At 35.6% G+C, this 18,296-nt stretch overlaps 2 protein-coding genes across 2 annotated transcripts; both read right to left on the reverse strand.

Annotated features, from left to right (window-relative positions):
• Window positions 1-667: 667 nt before the first annotated feature.
• On the reverse strand, window positions 668-10,366 carry mpdu1b (mannose-P-dolichol utilization defect 1b). The gene is made up of 7 exons (XM_041778747.1): window positions 10,226-10,366; window positions 8,578-8,643; window positions 6,987-7,119; window positions 6,807-6,892; window positions 4,201-4,319; window positions 3,851-3,961; window positions 668-2,318 (listed from the first exon to the last, which is right to left on the reverse strand). The coding sequence occupies exons 1-7, from the start codon at window positions 10,350-10,352 to the stop codon at window positions 2,184-2,186; spliced, it is 777 nt and encodes a 258-aa protein (XP_041634681.1). The 5' UTR covers window positions 10,353-10,366; the 3' UTR covers window positions 668-2,183.
• A 1,890-nt stretch (window positions 10,367-12,256) lies between these two features.
• On the reverse strand, window positions 12,257-17,804 carry LOC121504996 (nuclear factor 7, brain-like). The gene is made up of 10 exons (XM_041780110.1): window positions 17,605-17,804; window positions 16,879-16,950; window positions 16,739-16,801; window positions 16,562-16,645; window positions 16,152-16,268; window positions 15,920-16,042; window positions 15,697-15,825; window positions 13,451-13,535; window positions 13,253-13,279; window positions 12,257-13,000 (listed from the first exon to the last, which is right to left on the reverse strand). Exons 1-10 carry the CDS (start codon window positions 17,665-17,667, stop codon window positions 12,531-12,533), a joined length of 1,233 nt encoding a protein of 410 aa, XP_041636044.1. The 5' UTR covers window positions 17,668-17,804; the 3' UTR covers window positions 12,257-12,530.
• Between the last annotated feature and the right edge of the window lie 492 nt (window positions 17,805-18,296).

Raw genomic sequence — 18,296 nt, forward strand, 5'->3', positions numbered from 1 at the left:
CATACTACACGCAAATTGGATTTCCTTGAAGGGGGTTACCACAGCCTTGAATAGGTTAATAATGAGCTACAACTTTTCTTTCTTTCTGCTTTTTTTTTTTTTTTTTTTTTTTTTGCATTTTAAAATTTCTTTTTAAATTGTTAAAACAGCACCCTCATAGGAAGCCAGGAAAAAGGCATGTAAGGATTAAACATGTGATCAATCAGGATTAACTTTGGGGATCCAGGAATCATTCAGGATTACATTTAATAATAATACTGCATTAAATCAAAGTTGCTGCTCATTTTTAACATATTCAAATTTGCATATAGAATATGAAAAATATTTCATTTTTTGTCTGTTCATCACAAACATAACACTTGTGTGGTTAAATTCCTAAAAATCATTTGTATTTGATATTTATGATCTGGTCTGATCTTGGTAAGTTTCATTAGTGTTTTTTAATGATTTTGTTGGACCACAATTCAGAAATAATGTCTGATTTTTATTAGTTAATTTTTCAGTATATTTTTATTTATTATTGGTTTAATCATTCTAAATTATTTCAGTGACCATTGAGGGTTTTTCTTTCTATTTTGTCCACATGTGTATGTTAACTGAGATGTACCATGTGTCACACATCCTTAATGTTCCTCAAAAATGGAAAAAACAAACCAAAATAAAGCGGTAGATTTTAGACTGAATCAGATTTATGTGAAACTAAACAACAAAATCATTTTTTCAGTCTCAAAGGACAAAAATCTTCTCAGACATTTAGAAAAAATCATCAGAATCAAAATAATAAACCTGGATGTGAAACTACACATATCAGTGCAAAATAACAGCTTCAAGATATTCAGCGTTTTCTGTGAGGCCTGAGGTTGTCGCAATCTTTGATGTGGTTTTAAAAACCACGTCTTTTAATTGTATAATCTGTTATTTACATGATCAGGCAATAAAAACAGACCAAAGCATGAAGATAGAAAGGAGAAGAATGAAGATGTCAAAAACAGCAAGAAAACTCCTCAACTCTGCTTAAATAGCACAAAAACATTGGCAAGATCTTTACTTTCTCAAAATCTTTTGTGAAGGAAATGGAAAATGTAAACTTTTTTAGACAAATGTTCTTAACAATCTGGAGACAACACTTCCAAAAAATTTTAAGGAAAGTTTAAGAGAATTTGAACAAGTTTTGAAGAAATGTTTGGAAGGTTTTTTGACTGTTCCTGTTGGAAAAAAAGTGATTTTTTTTCAACAGAAGTTTTTTGGATGAAATGTTTCACAAAATTTTGATTTAATGTTTCAAATTTTAGACAAATGTTTGGCTCTTCCTTAAAACTGCAAACAACAACAACAAAAAAAATCACCAAAGATTAGAATTTTTCTTGGAAAAAAAAAAAAAAAATATATATATATATATATAAATATATATATATATATTTTTTTTTTTAAGCAAAATGACATTTGGATGGCAGTTTCTAAAAGTTTAGCAGAAATTTGAAAAAAAGAAAAATATTTATATTTTCAAGCTGTTCAAATAAATTTGTGACAATGGCTTCAACAGTTTAAAGGACAGTTTTTTTTTAAATCTTAGACAGAATTTTGGGATCTTATTACAAAACTTGTCAAAAAATTTGAACAGAATTTTTAACATTTTATGGCAAAATTTCAAGTAAACGATTACTATAACTTTGAAAATCCTCATCAACCTTTTCAAAATTTCCAAATGAGAATAGTGCCAATGTTTCTGAACAATTCTAAAAGTGCATAGGAGTTTTCCAGTGTTTTTTGATGACTCACATTAATAAATTGCCCATCATTGTGTGTCTGGGACTTCTATTTTTGCTGCTGTGGAATCAGTCATCATCATCATCATTCATCCTTTACCAGAATCATATTGAATTTCTGAATGATGTTATCATAACAACCTCAGATTAAACACAGCCTGACTGGAATGAGACAACTTTCACTAAGAGGAATGTAAAAACAGAAATCTGGACCCAGCAGAGACAGAAACCAGCAGACTGTCTGTGTTTTATCTGCATGTTTGTGTTCACATCGTGTTAGTCCACTAGGTTCACCGTCCCCCTCGGTGGCCCTCGCCATGATTCCATTTTCAGCCGTCTCTATGACGGTCTGAAGTTTGATAAGGAGAGATAAAGTGTTGCTCTATGGTTCAAGTTTAGCCTCAGTCTGTCGTTTCTTTACTCCTTCTTCTTTTTCTTCTTCTTCTTACGTTCTGGAGAACTGTTCCAGTAGTAGAGGACCTGCAGAGCGATGATGCCATTACAGGCCGATGATATGACGTAGGTGAGCGCCATCAGAGAGTCTCCTGTTTCCTGTAGAAACACCAGAGAGCGCAAGGTGAACAAGAGCTGATGAGAGTTTTGGAGCAGGATGGAATGCTTTATAAGCTTTAAAGGATAACATCATTTAAGCAGTGGATGGAAGGTTTCATAAACCTCAAACAAACACATCATTAAAGGAAGAGGATGGAATGTTTCATAAACTTTAAAGGATAACATCATTAAAGGAAGAGGATGGAATGTTTCATAAACTTTAAAGGATAACATCATTAAAGGAAGAGGATGGAAGGTTTCATAAACCTCAAACAAACACATCATTAAAGGAAGAGGATGGAATGTTTCATAAACTTTAAAGGATAACATCATTAAAGGAAGAGGATGGAATGTTTCATAAACTTTAAAGGATAACATCATTAAAGGAAGAGGATGGAATGTTTCATAAACTTTTAAGGATAAAATCATTAAAGGAAGAGGATGGAATGTTTCATAAACTTTTAAGGATAAAATCATTTAAGGAAAAGGATTGAATATTTTAATGCTTTAAAGTATGACGTTATCTTCAGACCCAGGTATGGAATACTTTATACTCTTTGCAGGTTGATATCATTAAATGCAAGGATGGAATGTTTTACAAACTTCAAAGGATTTTATCATTAAAAGCAAATTTCAAGGGCTTGAGAGGATGAAATCAACTTCAGAGGCAGGGATAGAATGTTTTATACACTTCAAAGGTTTACATCAACAAAGATAAGAATGGAATGTTTTAAAGGCTTTAAAGGATGACATCATCCTTACAGGAAAAGAATGAGATGTGACGTAGTAGCACACATGTGCAGCTCTGCAACAAACCTACTGGCGACGCTACCGTGGTTGAGGAACTGTGGTTTACAATGTGGATTAAACGCCAAGGCCGATCAGAGGAGAGAACGTCTACTTCGCCAAGAAGAACTTACTGTGTGGCTCTTTGCTCTTGTTTAAATAAAGAAATGTGGTCTAGTTCTGATTACACTGCTGCTTTACCAATGCTACAGCCGAGCTAACCGCTCCAACAGCTCCCATTGTATATACAGACCCACACTTAACACCCTGGCCCCGTAACTCGTTCAAACTCAGACCAAAGCGGGTTGGCAGAAGGGGGGAAACATCTTTTCTTTTCAGCTTTGTTTCTTGCCCATAACTGTATAAAGACATGTGGTCCAGAAGTGACAAAATTACCACATGGAAGTTGTTGTCGGCTCACAGTACAAATAAACCTGGCCCATAGCTACCGCCTTGTTCTCCTCAAATGAAGCTGATTGGTCTGAACAGTGTCTGGTTCACCACAAATGTTGCAGACAAGAGCTTTGCCTGGATTTGCCTGACGACAGACATGGAGTCTGGCCAATCCATAAGCTTAGCAAGGTTAGTGATTGTGTTGCTTATTATCACGTAAACAAAGAGGATTTTTATTTTAATTTCCTGATCAAGATGAGTAAATAGTTTCCAAGAAAAAACTGAAGTAAGAAACAACAAAAAGGAAAAATCTGATCTCTAAAATGACACACATATGTTCCACCCAGTCTCACCTGCAGTGAGGTGAAGATGCGAGCGAGGGATCCAGCAAACAGCAGGAAGACGGAGATGGCCGACAGCTGACCGGTGTGTCCGTTACGGAAGTTAGCAGCCGCCTGAATCAGCTGAGACAAAAACATGCGCTCACATTTTTACAAATATTAGAAAGGCAGTTTCTTCTCAATCATGATTTTATCTTAAAGCAGGTAAAGGGGTGGACTCATCATCATTTTTCACAAAAAGGCACAAAAATCATAATCAGTGACTCATTTTTACTAGAATCATATCAGTCAGTAATCCTGGTGTCACATTAGCCCTTATATTGATCCATCATGTATGTATTAGAGTCCGTAGCATTCTTTACCCTGCCGATGATGATGGCTGGCATGTTGGAGGCCTGCATGGAGGTGACTACGGACATGGGAGTGACAGGAGAGAGGAGGATGAGCAGCAGAACGAAATACACGACCAGGAACAGCAGACCTGGAGACAGGGGAGACACCATGATGTTTTATGTTTATGTCTGAACCAAAAGAGGAGGCAGTTCACATTATCCTAGATTATATTAGTCAAGATAAAACAGTTATGATCAATTTTCATTTTTTATTTTCTTCAGAAACTTTTTCAAACAACAGTGCTGCAGCAAAAGCTTAAGAGTAAAACAAGTCAAATTTAAAATAAGAGTTAAAGACTGATTAGAGGTGGTGTGTATGAACAGAAATCTTGTTCAAAAATGTCTGCTGCTCACAGGTTTTAGTGACATGCCTGCTTTATGTTGAACCAGCCACCAGATAGCGCTGTGTGTCTATTTTTGAAGGTCTGATGCTTCAGCTCTTTTAAAATGAAAGAAAAGTGAAACCATCTTCTAACCATCACAATCTTAAAATCTTTGAATGTTTTATGATTTTTTTGTATTTTAATGTTTCATTTAACATTTGATGGACAAATTGAGTAATTAATCTTTGAATAAGTAATTCTCATACCTGCAATAAATCAGTAAATAAAAAGTAAAAGTTGTTCCCAATTTGATTTTTAAATTGCTGATTAATTCTGTTGATTTTTTTCTTTTTTTTTTCTTCTTTAATTGTTTCTTAAATCTGATGAATTGCTGCTCTTTTTTGTTTGTTAGTAAAAGTTTTAATCTTAAATGTTTATTGGATAAGAAAAGTAAATTGACTAAAATTTTTGGGTTTAAAAATGGTGTAAAAGAGGGATGGTCCTCTTTACTTTAAAGCCTGGTTACATTTAGCATCAATAACTGGCATTGGAATACTAAGTGACTGCATGTTAGTACACTATCAGAAATCTCTTTTCCTAACACACATCATCTCAGGAGCCTGACAGGTGCTGATAAGAATGACTGGGGCCAATTATCCACCAGCTAACTGGCTAGTGGTGCCGTTTGAACAGCTTCCTCATGTTGTCATAAACATGCTTTTAAAGGACAGCCTGACATCCCATTTAGACAGTAAATCTAGAGGAGCACTGGCTAGACTGGAATGAAAAATGGGGGCACCTGCATGTAAAAGGCAAGGATGGAATATGCTACAGGCTTCAAAGGATGACATCATCTTCAAAGACATGGATGGAATGTCTTTTAGGCTTTAAGGGCCTGTGTCCATAGCAGGCTTTTTTAACACTGATAGTACTTATTTTTAATCTTAAGCCAGGGTAGTCCAGAGGTCTGAGCGCTCAGCTCAGCGTCATCTGTTTTTGTCCCAGTGCCAGTCAAAATCAAGAAGGGGCGGGACTTCTGACAACAGTGAAAGGGAAGCTAATAAATCTCATTTTTTCCTCATCTTTTTTCAAGGGTAGTTTTCAGGTCTGCGGTTGCTGCCTGTGTGAGGACAGGATTACTTTACATTGTCTGCATGTCTGCTGTGTGATATTTCCTGGAAGTATGTAAATATGAAGCACATAAGAGTTATTTCAAAACAATGTTAGAGAGTCTACCAAGGAAAGCAGGGTTCAGTTTTTGTAATGTAGCAACAATAAGCACTCTGGAAATGTGGTCCTGAGCATTGCTAGGCTACTAAAAAAACGGTTATTGACACGCAGCCTTACAGATGACTTTATCTTCAAAGGCAAGGATGGAATGTTTTATGAGCTCCACGGGTTGACTACCTTAAAGGCATGGAATACACATTTTATAAGCTTAAAGGATTGAGGTCGTATGCAAATTCAAATTTACAAAGGAATGTTTAATGCACTTAGAAGGCTGACACCATCCTCAAAGGCAAGGACGGAATATTCAAAGGCTTAAAAGGTTGACATCATACTCAAAGGCAGGGATGGAATGTTTCATAACCTTAGAAGATTGACTTAATTCTCAAAGGCAAAGAAGGAATGTTCTATATGGTTAAAAAGTTTGACATCTTCAAAGGCAAGGATGAATTGTTTAAAGGCTTAAAAGGTTTACATCATCCTCGAAGGCAAGAATGGAATATTTATAGACTCGAAAAGGTATCATCCTCAAAAGCAAGGATGCAATGTTCTGTATGTTGAAAAAGGGTTGAAATCTTAAAAGGCAAGGATGGAATATTTTGTAACCTTAAAAGGTTGACTTCATTCTCAAAGGCAAGGATGGGATGTTCTATTGGATTAAAAAGTTTGACATCACTCTCAAAGGCAAGGATGGAATGTATATAACCTTTAAAGGATGACTTTATCAAAGACAGTGGACAGAATGTTCCCTTCCATTTTCGCCAAATAGTAGGCTATAGATGGCAACTAGGTGTCCTTTGTTAGGTTTTCAGTGTTGTCTTTTTTTTGTGAAATCCTGCTGTTAAAATAATTTCCTCATGTGGAACAATAAAAATCATCTCAATCTGAGCCTTTTCCAAACCCTCTGAATTTTAGATACTCCACTTTAAAATAATCATAATCATAATCATACACAGATTAATCAGTCGTTTCAGTTATTGTGGTTGCAGTCCAACAGTATTATCTTTAATGTGAGCACTCTCTCACCTCCCTTCGTTCGCCCTCCATAGTGCTGGATGAGGAAGCCGATGGCGACAGTCTGCAACATGAGGAAGAGCGCTTCGCCCCACGCGCTGAGGAAACAAACGGCACACATTACACAACAAGTCACTCAACATTTAACAGAAGAGAAACTCCAGGATGACCAGACCCACCGCACTGACAGACCTGAAGGGGAACTTGTTGGCAATGCTGTAAGCCATCGTTCCTGTGATGGCGAGAAGCTCCAGCAGCACTGACTTGAAGCTCAAACCTTCAGCACTCTTTGCTCCAATCAGCTTCAAGATCTGAGGAAGCTTCACTGTAAACAAACAGATGTTATAATTTTAATCAAAATTACATCTTTATTATCAGAAGTTCAGGCTTTTCAAATTATTAAACATTCAAACACAGGTATTATTGTGCAGTCTGGTGCAGCAGTAGTATGTATTCAAGAACTGTATTGGTGGAGCTGACAGTCCCCTGGGGAGGACCACATGGAAGAGGTCAACAACTGCAAGCAGCTCAAGTACAAGTAGGCAGAGTAGGGGCTGGAAAGCTTGCTATGAGTAGATACAGGTGGGATGTAGAGGCTTTGCTGCCTGCTTCCTTTGCAAACTCTACTCCCTTCTTGGCATTATGGGAGCTGCAAACAGCAGAGCCATCAAGTCCACCACAGAGTCTGCAAAAACAGCCTCTGTACCCGACCCGATCTGAAACACCCGATAACCTCAGGATACATCAGTGATCCATACTACTTTTAGAGACTGAAGGTGTAAAACCTTTTCACTTATCCTGATGTGATCACTGAATTTTCAAAACAAAATGAAACATTTTTGAAGAGCAGGGTTATGTCATGAAGATCTCCATGTACCAGGCTTTTCTCTGAGTAAGCTTCTTGACAAACCTTTAAGCTACAGTTAAGATATGGTTTATCTCGAATCTAGTATGAACTTTGTTAAGTTTCTGTTTCAGACTTTGAGCACGCTGATATACAGGGGACGTTTAGTCTCATTCGAAGCTTCCTCTGTTTTAAGACAGCTGTTTGATTGTTGGACTAAAAATAACAAATGCATTTTTAATTTTATTTATTTAACCTTTATTTAATCAGATAAAAACCCATTGAAATCAAGATCTCTTTTACAAGGGTGACCTGGCCAAGAGGTCAGCAGCACACGTCATAATAAATAATCATATTCAAGAGACAAATAATAAACAACATGTTAGAACACACAATAACAATTAGAGGTAACATAGCATACTCTGAAGGACAGAGGACTAGAGAAAATGATGATGCTTATTTATGCTGATGTTAATTGATAAGCTGATTTTGCCATTTGATGAACTTTTAGTGTTTATTACATTTTTCTAATGTGAAAATTTCTCACTGTACAACTCCTCAAGCTAATTGTGACACTCAATTTCAGCAGAATCATCAGAGACTAATATCAGGTCTGATAGCACTTCATGCCATGCAAAATACTAACGGTACTAATGAATTGATTGGATTTAAAAGGCAGCATGATGATGTAACAAGGCTACCTAAATAAAAGTTAATAGTATCATATAAGTTTGGTTTTAAAATCAGTCATGTTAAATAGACTATTAAGGATATTATGACAAAAGATTTGAACGCTGCTTTCTTAAAATGCTTCATCCTGGTCAAACTTTTACTGCAACTGAAGATTGTTAATGTCCCCTGAGAACACTGAAGACCTTTCCAGGTAATCACTCAAAAATGCTGATGCTTTAGAATCAGAGTGGAAGAGTTTGTTTTTACCCATCACTGATCCCAGGATGATGCCGATCCCCAGACCTTTGCTCAGCACGATCTTCAGACATGGTACTGAAATTATAGATTAAAAAATTAGTTAAAAAACAAAAATGATCATTAAAAACATATAAATATTTCATGACTTCAAAAATATTTAAATGATCACAAAATGCATTTAATTGAGTGTGAAAAACATTAATAATTTATGCAAAAAAAAAATCCCTAACATTTCATGGACACAATAATATTTCAGAAAAAACAAAAACAATGTGAAAAATTTCACATTTTACATAGAGTGACCAGACATCCCCAATGTCCAGGGACAGTTCCCATTTGAAAGACCCGTCCTCGGCTTGTGCTGTCCTGGAAAATGTCCCTGATTTTAACCTTGAATTAAAAAAAAACTTCAAAGCTAAGTCGACGCTGAAACTCTGATTGTGTCTGCACACAGGCTAACAACTTCTTCTTCTCTAACTACAGACTGAATAAAACTTCCCCCTGGTGCATTTCAAACTAATCAGGTGCCCCAAAAAATCAGAAAAGTTCAGCTTTGTCCGTAGCCTTACGTTACAATAAATTCAAACATTTCCTGTAAGGAGTCTGTCTCTTCTTCCAAATAAAAGTCCATTTGCGTTTTACCAGTTAAATGCATCCAGTGGGATGCTGCAACATAACACAGCACCAAGAAGCTCCTCGTTAATAAATAATAAATACAATAAATAAAATAGGATATGATAACAATTCCTGGACCTAGACCAAAAAATGACGCAGGTCACTTCCAGAATTTCTTAACATGGGATTGGTGCTCCTGGGGACCTCTGGTAAATCATCACAGAAGACATCTTTTAATACAGTTAGGCCTATGAAAATTAACAAAATCAATAATTAAATTTAAGAATTTAATGCAAATACTATGTTTAGGTTCATGCATTACTGCATGTACTAGTAATCTCATTTTACAGTTTCGTGTATTCTTACTCTTTTTTGTTTTCTTGTGGTCTGTGCAGCTTTTTCAGCACCTTTTCCCCGACAAATAAAATAATAATAAGAATATTAAAATAATGGAACATTGTAAACTAAGATACTGACATTTTTAGCCTATTCTTAGTACTACTATAGCTTAACCAAACATACCCTAGTAACACAAGTTATGTACCAGTGTTAATAATCTACTTTGTTGTTTAAAAAAATTAAATATGTTAAACTGAAAGTGTCATGACTATATTTCTCGGCCACTGAACTTGAAATGTTCTGTTTTCACTTCAGAGATTTGGTCACCTTCGTTTTATATCAAGTCTTTTTTTGTCCATAGAAATGTTATTTTTTTCATTCATGAATCTGTTTTAGTGTTTTTACCTTCAGGGCTACCGTAGAAGTGAAGTAGAGCTGATGTGTGTCTACTTCTGTTTAATATGAGGAGGAAGGACACGGTTTCTCTGTTTTTAAAAAAATTAACGCTTCAGCTTTTTAATTTAGCTTTACAACTAACTCTTTGTCTACACCTACAGTAAACACCGGATTAAACAGATAAATCTGTCTTTATATATACCTTTAGGTGAACATTACATTGACACAACATTCATTTATGAAGCTAACAGTTAGCTGATTTAGACTTAATCAAGCCGTTTTTATATTAAATAAATATTTGTCCTACCATCCAGGAAGTTAAAGTTCAGGAAGAATTCATCGTAACATGATTCTGGCATAAAATAAGAGATTAAAAGTCCTTTAAAAGGGTCCATAAATGATGACCCTTCATCTACTACAGCTTTCTCCGCCATGGTGGACAAGAGGACTGACGTAGCACTAAGACGTGTAACACATAAAGAGTCCCACCTTCATTTCGTATTCCAGCGCAAAGGTTCCGCTCCAATTATTGATTGAACAAAGATAATTGTATAACTAAAATAACATAAATGAAATGAAATAAATAAATTAGGTAAATTAAAAATAAATACAAATAAAGTAAAAAAAAGTAAATAAACAAAAACAAACAAATAAATAATAGAACAATAAGAAATAAATTGATAAAAGAAAATAGTAATTAGAAATAGAAAAAAGGAAGAATTTATAAAATAAATTTCATAAAAATATATTATTTATATGAATAATAAATTAAACAAAAAATTAAAAAAGACACTAAAATACATACTCTTGAAAAATATTAATAAACCACATAGTTGCATAATCATAATCAACTATTTATAATTAGATTAACTTAAGGGCCATCATTTCCTTTATTTGAATAGCATAACGGATAAGTTCATAAACACATTTTTTTTTAAATATTAAATACAATACTATTAAAAATGTATTTAGAACTGCACACTTAGCAGTCTATGGCATGCATATTGCATGAGCAAGGAAATCCTTTTTCCCCCCAAAAGTTGCCAACTTTGACCTACTATTTAGCAAAGATGGAGGGAAAGAGGTCACCAACATCCCCAGCTTCACCAGCATTCCATACCCTGCCTTTATTGATGTCAACCTTAAAAGTTTATACATTCTTTCCTTGCCTTTGAAGATGATGTCATCCTTTGAAGGGTATCAAACATTCCATCCTTGCTAACATTGCAATTGTATGTTGGATTTGAATGCAAATGAACACCGTTCTAAACCATACTTTCCTTTAAGCAGCAAAAATAATCTGTATTATTGCACATTGTCCCCAATAAATAATATCAATACAAATACATATCAATTGTATGGATCATTAGATAAATACATACATGTAATTTATAATTTTATCAAGACATACTGTACCTTTGGGGAAAATGTACAGTAAACATATTCAAAAAGATGCACAACAGTGTTTTCATATAAAAATGCCTCTTAATGTCTTATTTTCAAATCTATTATTGTCATATTTTGAAATTCTATTTTAGAGTATAGCATTAACTAGAGAAATAATTTTACTGAAATAATGACACAGGTAACACAAGGATTTTAAAAAGTGATTATTTTTTAATATAAACAAGTGTAATTCACATCTACATTATTTGTCTGTACATTTATGTCAAAACATTTCTTGGAGATACCAGTTTATCTATATGACACATATTGGTTAACTTCAAATATGTTTTTTTCATTTTTATTTGCTTTATTTTCTTCTCCTGTTTTCTGTTTGACCACGACCCAAAACCAGCTCAGTGATTAAAAAAAAAAAAAAAACGAAAGATCAGGACAAAACTCTTAGAAAAAAATCATTAAAAAAAATTATGGAATACATCTGTACTTTCATACGTACATCCATCATCTAGTCACCCTGTGGGTTGGCTCTTTTTGGTTGGGAATGTTGTCTCCTCTTTGGTTGGGAATGAGCTAGAGCTGGTGCGGAGGTGGAGCTGGACATACACACACAGCATCGGCTCTGGTACTAAACTCCTGAGGAGGGCATGGAAGTTCTTTTACTCTGGGAAACTTAGAAACCCTGGCTAAGCGCTCAGTGTTGGAGTTTTCCCAGGAGACGAACAGCAGCACAGGGTAGATAGCCCTCTTAGAGTATCTGTGGGGAATGGACAGGGAACTGATCACAACCTGGTGTTGTGTTGGATCAGATGGTGGGGGAAGCTGCCAGACAGACCTGGTAAACCCAAACAGGTAGTGCGGGTGAACTGTGATCTTCAACTCCCACTTCTGAAAGAACTTTGTGTACGTCCCGGGGGGGGGGGGGGGGGGGGGCAGATGGAGTCTGAGTGGGACATGTTCAAGGACTCCATTGTGAAAGCCTTGGCTAGTAATTGTGGCCAGGTGGTCATTGGCGCCTTGTGTGGCAGCAACCCCAGAACCTTGGGGTTTCTCATCCAGTCTACATGTTTTTTGTGGACTTGAAGAAGGCCTAGGATCGTGTCCCTCAGGGGCCATATTGGCCTTATTTAGTTATCTTGAGATATGAAGCTGGTTTTCCTGTCAAAAGAAAATACGATACAATATAATGGGATCTCAACATCTCTGTCCAGCTACCTGAAAATAGGGATCAAACCATGTTCAAAAGTATCAGAGAAGGTGTAGATGTGAACCCTTCGATCTGCATCATAAAACGACACCTGACCCTCCTCCACATCCACGTACACCCCGATCCGTGCAGGCACGGTCACCTTCTGCAGGTTAACAAGTGTGTCGTTGCACGCCCAGAATTTGGAAGCCATCCACAGAGTGTAGAAGCCTCCACGAGGGGACATGTTGTAACATTTCATCTTCAGAGCGGACTGGGACATCACACCAATCCTCCAGTAGCCTTCAGACGACACCTCCACCTCCCAGTAATGTCTCCCTGAAGAGATGATGGTGTCTCCCAGCACAAAGGGCTGCTCGGGGCTCTGACTCTGTGAGGGAGATGAGGAGGAAGGCCCAGACTCAGAGAGCTGCAGATGGTCTGAAGACATAGCGAGCCAAGGGTGACATGTGGAGATGTCGAACTTTACAGAAACTGGGTTAGAGAAACGGATAGAGAAATACTGCATCAGAAGTAGTAGTGATTAAAAACTCTGCTGGTCAAGGTTTAAACTCAGCCTGATACATTGTTTAGTGTGGCCCCTGAGCGTTTCAAAAGAAAATCACTTTTACCACTTTTAAAGGAGCATATTGTGGATAAAATATGTTTTAAACTTAAATTGTACAGCAGTTGTACACTTGGTCTGTTTTTCATCATAGCATGTTTTTGGTTGTCAGTACTGATTACCTGTTGCACTCTGAATCCACTGCCACACTGAAACAGACACAAACAGATAAAAACATGATGAAAGCTATTTAGTAAAAGCAAATATTAAACACTTGTAAAAAAAAAATAGAATAAGCTCTAGTACAAACATGTACTCCATGAGGAGGCCTAAATGAGAAATAAAGGATTTAAACCAGTAAAGGATATTAGCTGACTTACCAGAGTTCGGGATGTATTTGGTGTTCCCACTCGCTGTCTTCCACGCTTTCTGTTTGCTTTGCAGCCACATCTTTGAGACAGCTTCCTGTAGGGTCAGATTCATCATACTATATTACTGTCTGTTGCTGGAATTAAACCGATATTTTTCCTTTCCTTCTGCTCTTACGCTACTAATTTGGTGAAAACATGCTCTATATTAGTTGTACAGTGACACGATACAATACAGTATGGTAAACGATAATATAAAATACAATATGACATGATACCCCATTATACAATAGATAAAACAGGATGCAACACAATAAAAAATGATACATAGCTGGGCTATGATACAGTACGATATGATACGATACAAAACAATACGATAGGATATGAAACAATGTGATGCGATACAATACGATAAAATACAATATGATGCAATATGATAGAATACAAACAATATGATACAATAGAATAGGATACAATATGATAAACGATATAATGGGATGCAAAACAATACAAAAGGATATGATACAATGGAATAGAATGAAACATGAAACAATAGAATAGTATACAATAGGATACAATATGATATGCTAAAATAGGATACAATACAAAACAATATGATACAATAGAATGGGATACAGTATAATAGGATTCAATATGATACGATATGACCCGATAAGATACAATACAATTTGATAGAATAGGGTACAATACATTATGATACAATTCTATACGATAGAATAGGATACAATACGATACAATATGATACTATACAAGAGGATACGATACAATACAACACAATACTATAGAAAGGAATACGATATGATACGATACTATAGAACAGAATAAGATCTGATAGAATACAATACAGTACAATACAATACAATACAATACGATACAATATAATACAAAAGGATACAATATATGATAGAGAAGAAAACAATACAATTCGCTACAATATGAGACAACACGATACAACACAATACCATATGATACCATACAATACCATAGAATGGGATACAATATGATAAAAAGAATAGGATGCAATACAATATGACAGGATACTATACCATACGATACGAAACATTACGATACATGACGATATGATACGATGCAATCATACAATAGAATATGATACAATACGATTTGCTAGAATAGGATCAATACATTACGATACAATTTGATACGACAGAATAGGATACAATACCTTATGAGGTGATACGATACAATACGATACAATACAATAGAGTATACAATATGTTACAATACAAGACGATACAATACCATACGACATGATACAATATGATACGATAGAAGAGGATACAATACGGTACAATACGATAGAATACAATATGATACTATAGAGGAATACGATAGGATACAATACTATACTATACTACAATACTATAGAATAGAATACAATATGATAGGATAGGATAGGATACGGTCAGATATGATAGGATACGATATAATAGGAAAGGATATGATATGATAAAAAAGGATGCTGTTGAATGGGATATGATAGGATAGGATACAATACAATACAATACAATACAATACGATACCATAGAATAGAACATGATAGGATAGGATAGGATATGATAGAACAGGATACAATATGATACATTACTATACAATATAACAATACAAAATGGTTCAGTACAATAGGATACAACAAAATACAATATGATACAATACGCTGCGATACGATACAACATGATATGATACAATAGGGCAGGACATGATACAATGCAGTATGATATGATACAATATGATATGATTCAACATGATACAATACAATACGAAATGTTTGGATGTTATGACATGTTACAAAATGATAAAATACAATAAGTTATGATACGATGTGATACGATACAATAATATTTGATAAGATCTGATACAATATCATTTAAAATGATACAATGTGATTTAATGGTAACAATACAATATGATAGGACATGATACGAGAGTTGACATTAGAAAAAATTAGATCAGATGAGATAGAGAAGATGGCATAATCTGATAAAATAAGATCCAGAACTATCTGTTCCGATCTGATTTGATATGATGTGAAAAAGCAACAGTTAAGCAGGACACCAGAGGGTTTTAAAAACAGAAGTCTACAACCAAAAGCCAACATTACCATGTCCATGTCCACTTCTGATATATAGTCCATGTTTGTTTCTAAATAAACTCATGGTGATAAAGGTGCTAATATCATGATCAAACCAATCCATAAATGTTAATCATAAAAAACCCACCTCAGTATCCTCAGCCAGCAGAGACCAGGCCACAAACTCCAGCAGAGGAAGAATGGCTGACATCCTGGACTTGTTGGATCCTTGAGCATACAGCAGCTTCTTCAGCTCATCATCAGACACACCATGAGCCTGGAGGGACAATTTGAGATTTATGACAGGATATATGACACATCCTGACATGTATTTATATCCCCAAACATGAGAACTTGTCTCCTAAACAGACCTCTTTAATATCCCTCAGCTCTACAGCCCACTGCTGCAGTCTGTCGTTGAGTTTCTCCTCCTCTGGTCTCTCTTTCTCTCTTCTTCTGCTCTTTACATCTGTGACCCTGGTTTTCATGTTGGCCTGGAGATAAAACACGGAGCCTCAGAGTTACTACTTTACTGTAAAAACAGACACATTCGGGTATTTCAGTGTTTAGATAGGATGAAGAAATTAAATAAGCATCACTGACCATGTTCATCTCCAGCTCTGAGGCCCAGCTCAGGATCAGACTCTTGTTGATCTCCAGGCTCTCTGGCTCTCTGCTGCCCTCTGCTGTTGTCTCCCTCTTTTTACTGCTACATTTCCCCTGGAGAAAGAGAACTTTGTATCTGAAATGCACTTTTTTTTTTACACAAAATCCTCCACACAGTTGCTTAGATTACAAGAGTAAAACAAAGTCAGAAATGTGGATCTTGGTTTCTCATTAAGGATTTATTGATCCATCTGGAGGAGAGAAATACTGGGAACTGCTGATTGACACACAACCCTTCCAAAAACATGCTTTATTTAAAGCTTTGGTCCTTAGTCCATCACCCATCAATATAAGAGAAAAAATATGTTGAAAACTATGAACACATGGAGCATGCTGAGATCTGTTACCTGGCTGATGTTGTTGACCTCCTCTGACAGTTTCTGCAGCAGCTCCAAGCACTCAGATAAACTCTGGAGTGTCTTAAAATTGTGCTAAAAAAATGAAGAAACAGTAAATTTATTATCCTCTTTCACACAACCAACTCCTGTTTAGTTTTTTGTTTTATGATTCCAACTTTTTGTGACCTTGGCTTCAGATGAGGGGTTCCAGGCAGATAAGGTGCTTGACAAATTCTGAGAATCTTTTATCTGCAAGAGCAAAATTAATTAAAATATACGTTAAAAGCTAAAAATCTTTAGTTTATGAATGCTGAGAAACAGCTGACCTGGAGCTCACTGAGGTGAGGTTTCAGCCAGGGTTCAGAGCTCACGAGACTGACTTTCTCCAAAGATTTGGCCTGAGGATGGAAGAAGAACAACTCAGAATTCAGGGATCTAAGACAGAGTTCTCAAGTTAAAGTCAAGAACCCCAAGAACCAGATGTAGAAGAGTAGGAATCCTGATTCCCAAGGAGAAGGAGTCCTCTGATCTGAGCCTGTTCTGTATCATGTCACAAATAAACTGAAAAATGAGTAATAGAAATAAAAATCAAAACAAAAAGAGTTTGTTTTTAGTTTTCTGTTCCCCAATATGATATAAAGTGCCTGAAAGTGCCCTGGGCAGTCTTCATTCATTTAAACAGGACGACTTCATTCTGGATATTCTGTCTCTATATTCAAAATGCCAAATAAAAATCTTCTTGTTCTAGTTTTAAACACGTCTCCAAAGCTGAACTTTTGACTCAACTCTCTTGATTGTACTGCAATCTTGACATACCAGCTTTATATCTCACATGTGGACTTTATCCTTGTTATTTAAACAAGATTATTAAAATTCAGAGTAAATACACTACTTTCATCGGATAAATCAGTGTTCCTCTATTTACCCCTTTTAAGTTTGACTTTGTCATATTGGCTTTACTCTAAACAGAATGACTTCACATATCAATGGTTGACCCTTTCACCAACTTTTTAACATTCCTTTCATTAGAAAATAAAGAGAAAAAAACCTACCCATTTCTTTGTGATTACAATTTTACTTTGGGTCTCTGACACAGTTGTCATATTTGCGGCCATTGTCCATCCAGAGTCAGTTGACGGTCTCACCTATAAAACCCACACGAAGAACAAAATATGAACTTATAGACACAAAAACAAAGTAAATCTGATCTATTATTCCAAATGAAGTTTCCTTCAACCACAAACATAAAACCAAAGAAATAATCCCAGAAGTTACTTTCCGTCTTTGATGTTTCTGTGAATCAGTGATCAGGTTTTTGGAGTCTGAACTTTGGATGATTTTATGATCTCATAATAAATGTCATAAAACTGTTTACTGGATGTAACCTTAAACTTCTGAATGAAGGACTTTGATCAGATCAGATCATATTGAAACTGGTCTAACCATCTTGGCCTATTAAAAAACAAAAGGCGAAGCAAAGTAATACTAAAAAAACAGGTATTCATTTCTTCCCCTTTTCTCTCCTGTTTTCTGTTTACGACTAAGATTCAAAATCAGCAGTCATGAAAAAAACAACAACAAAGAAATATTTTTCAAAAGGTCACGTGAAATCCCTTAGCTATTCTTTCCATTTTCTCATTCCTTCTTTTGTTTGCCTGTGCTTTTTAATCTAATCTAATCTACTCCATCCTGATTGATTCAGTGTGTTGCTTCTGTAATTATAGCAGGAATAAAACAAGAAAAT

This window comes from Cheilinus undulatus, linkage group 22, assembly GCF_018320785.1.
Source record: "Cheilinus undulatus linkage group 22, ASM1832078v1, whole genome shotgun sequence".
NCBI classification, from domain to species: domain Eukaryota; kingdom Metazoa; phylum Chordata; class Actinopteri; order Labriformes; family Labridae; genus Cheilinus; species Cheilinus undulatus.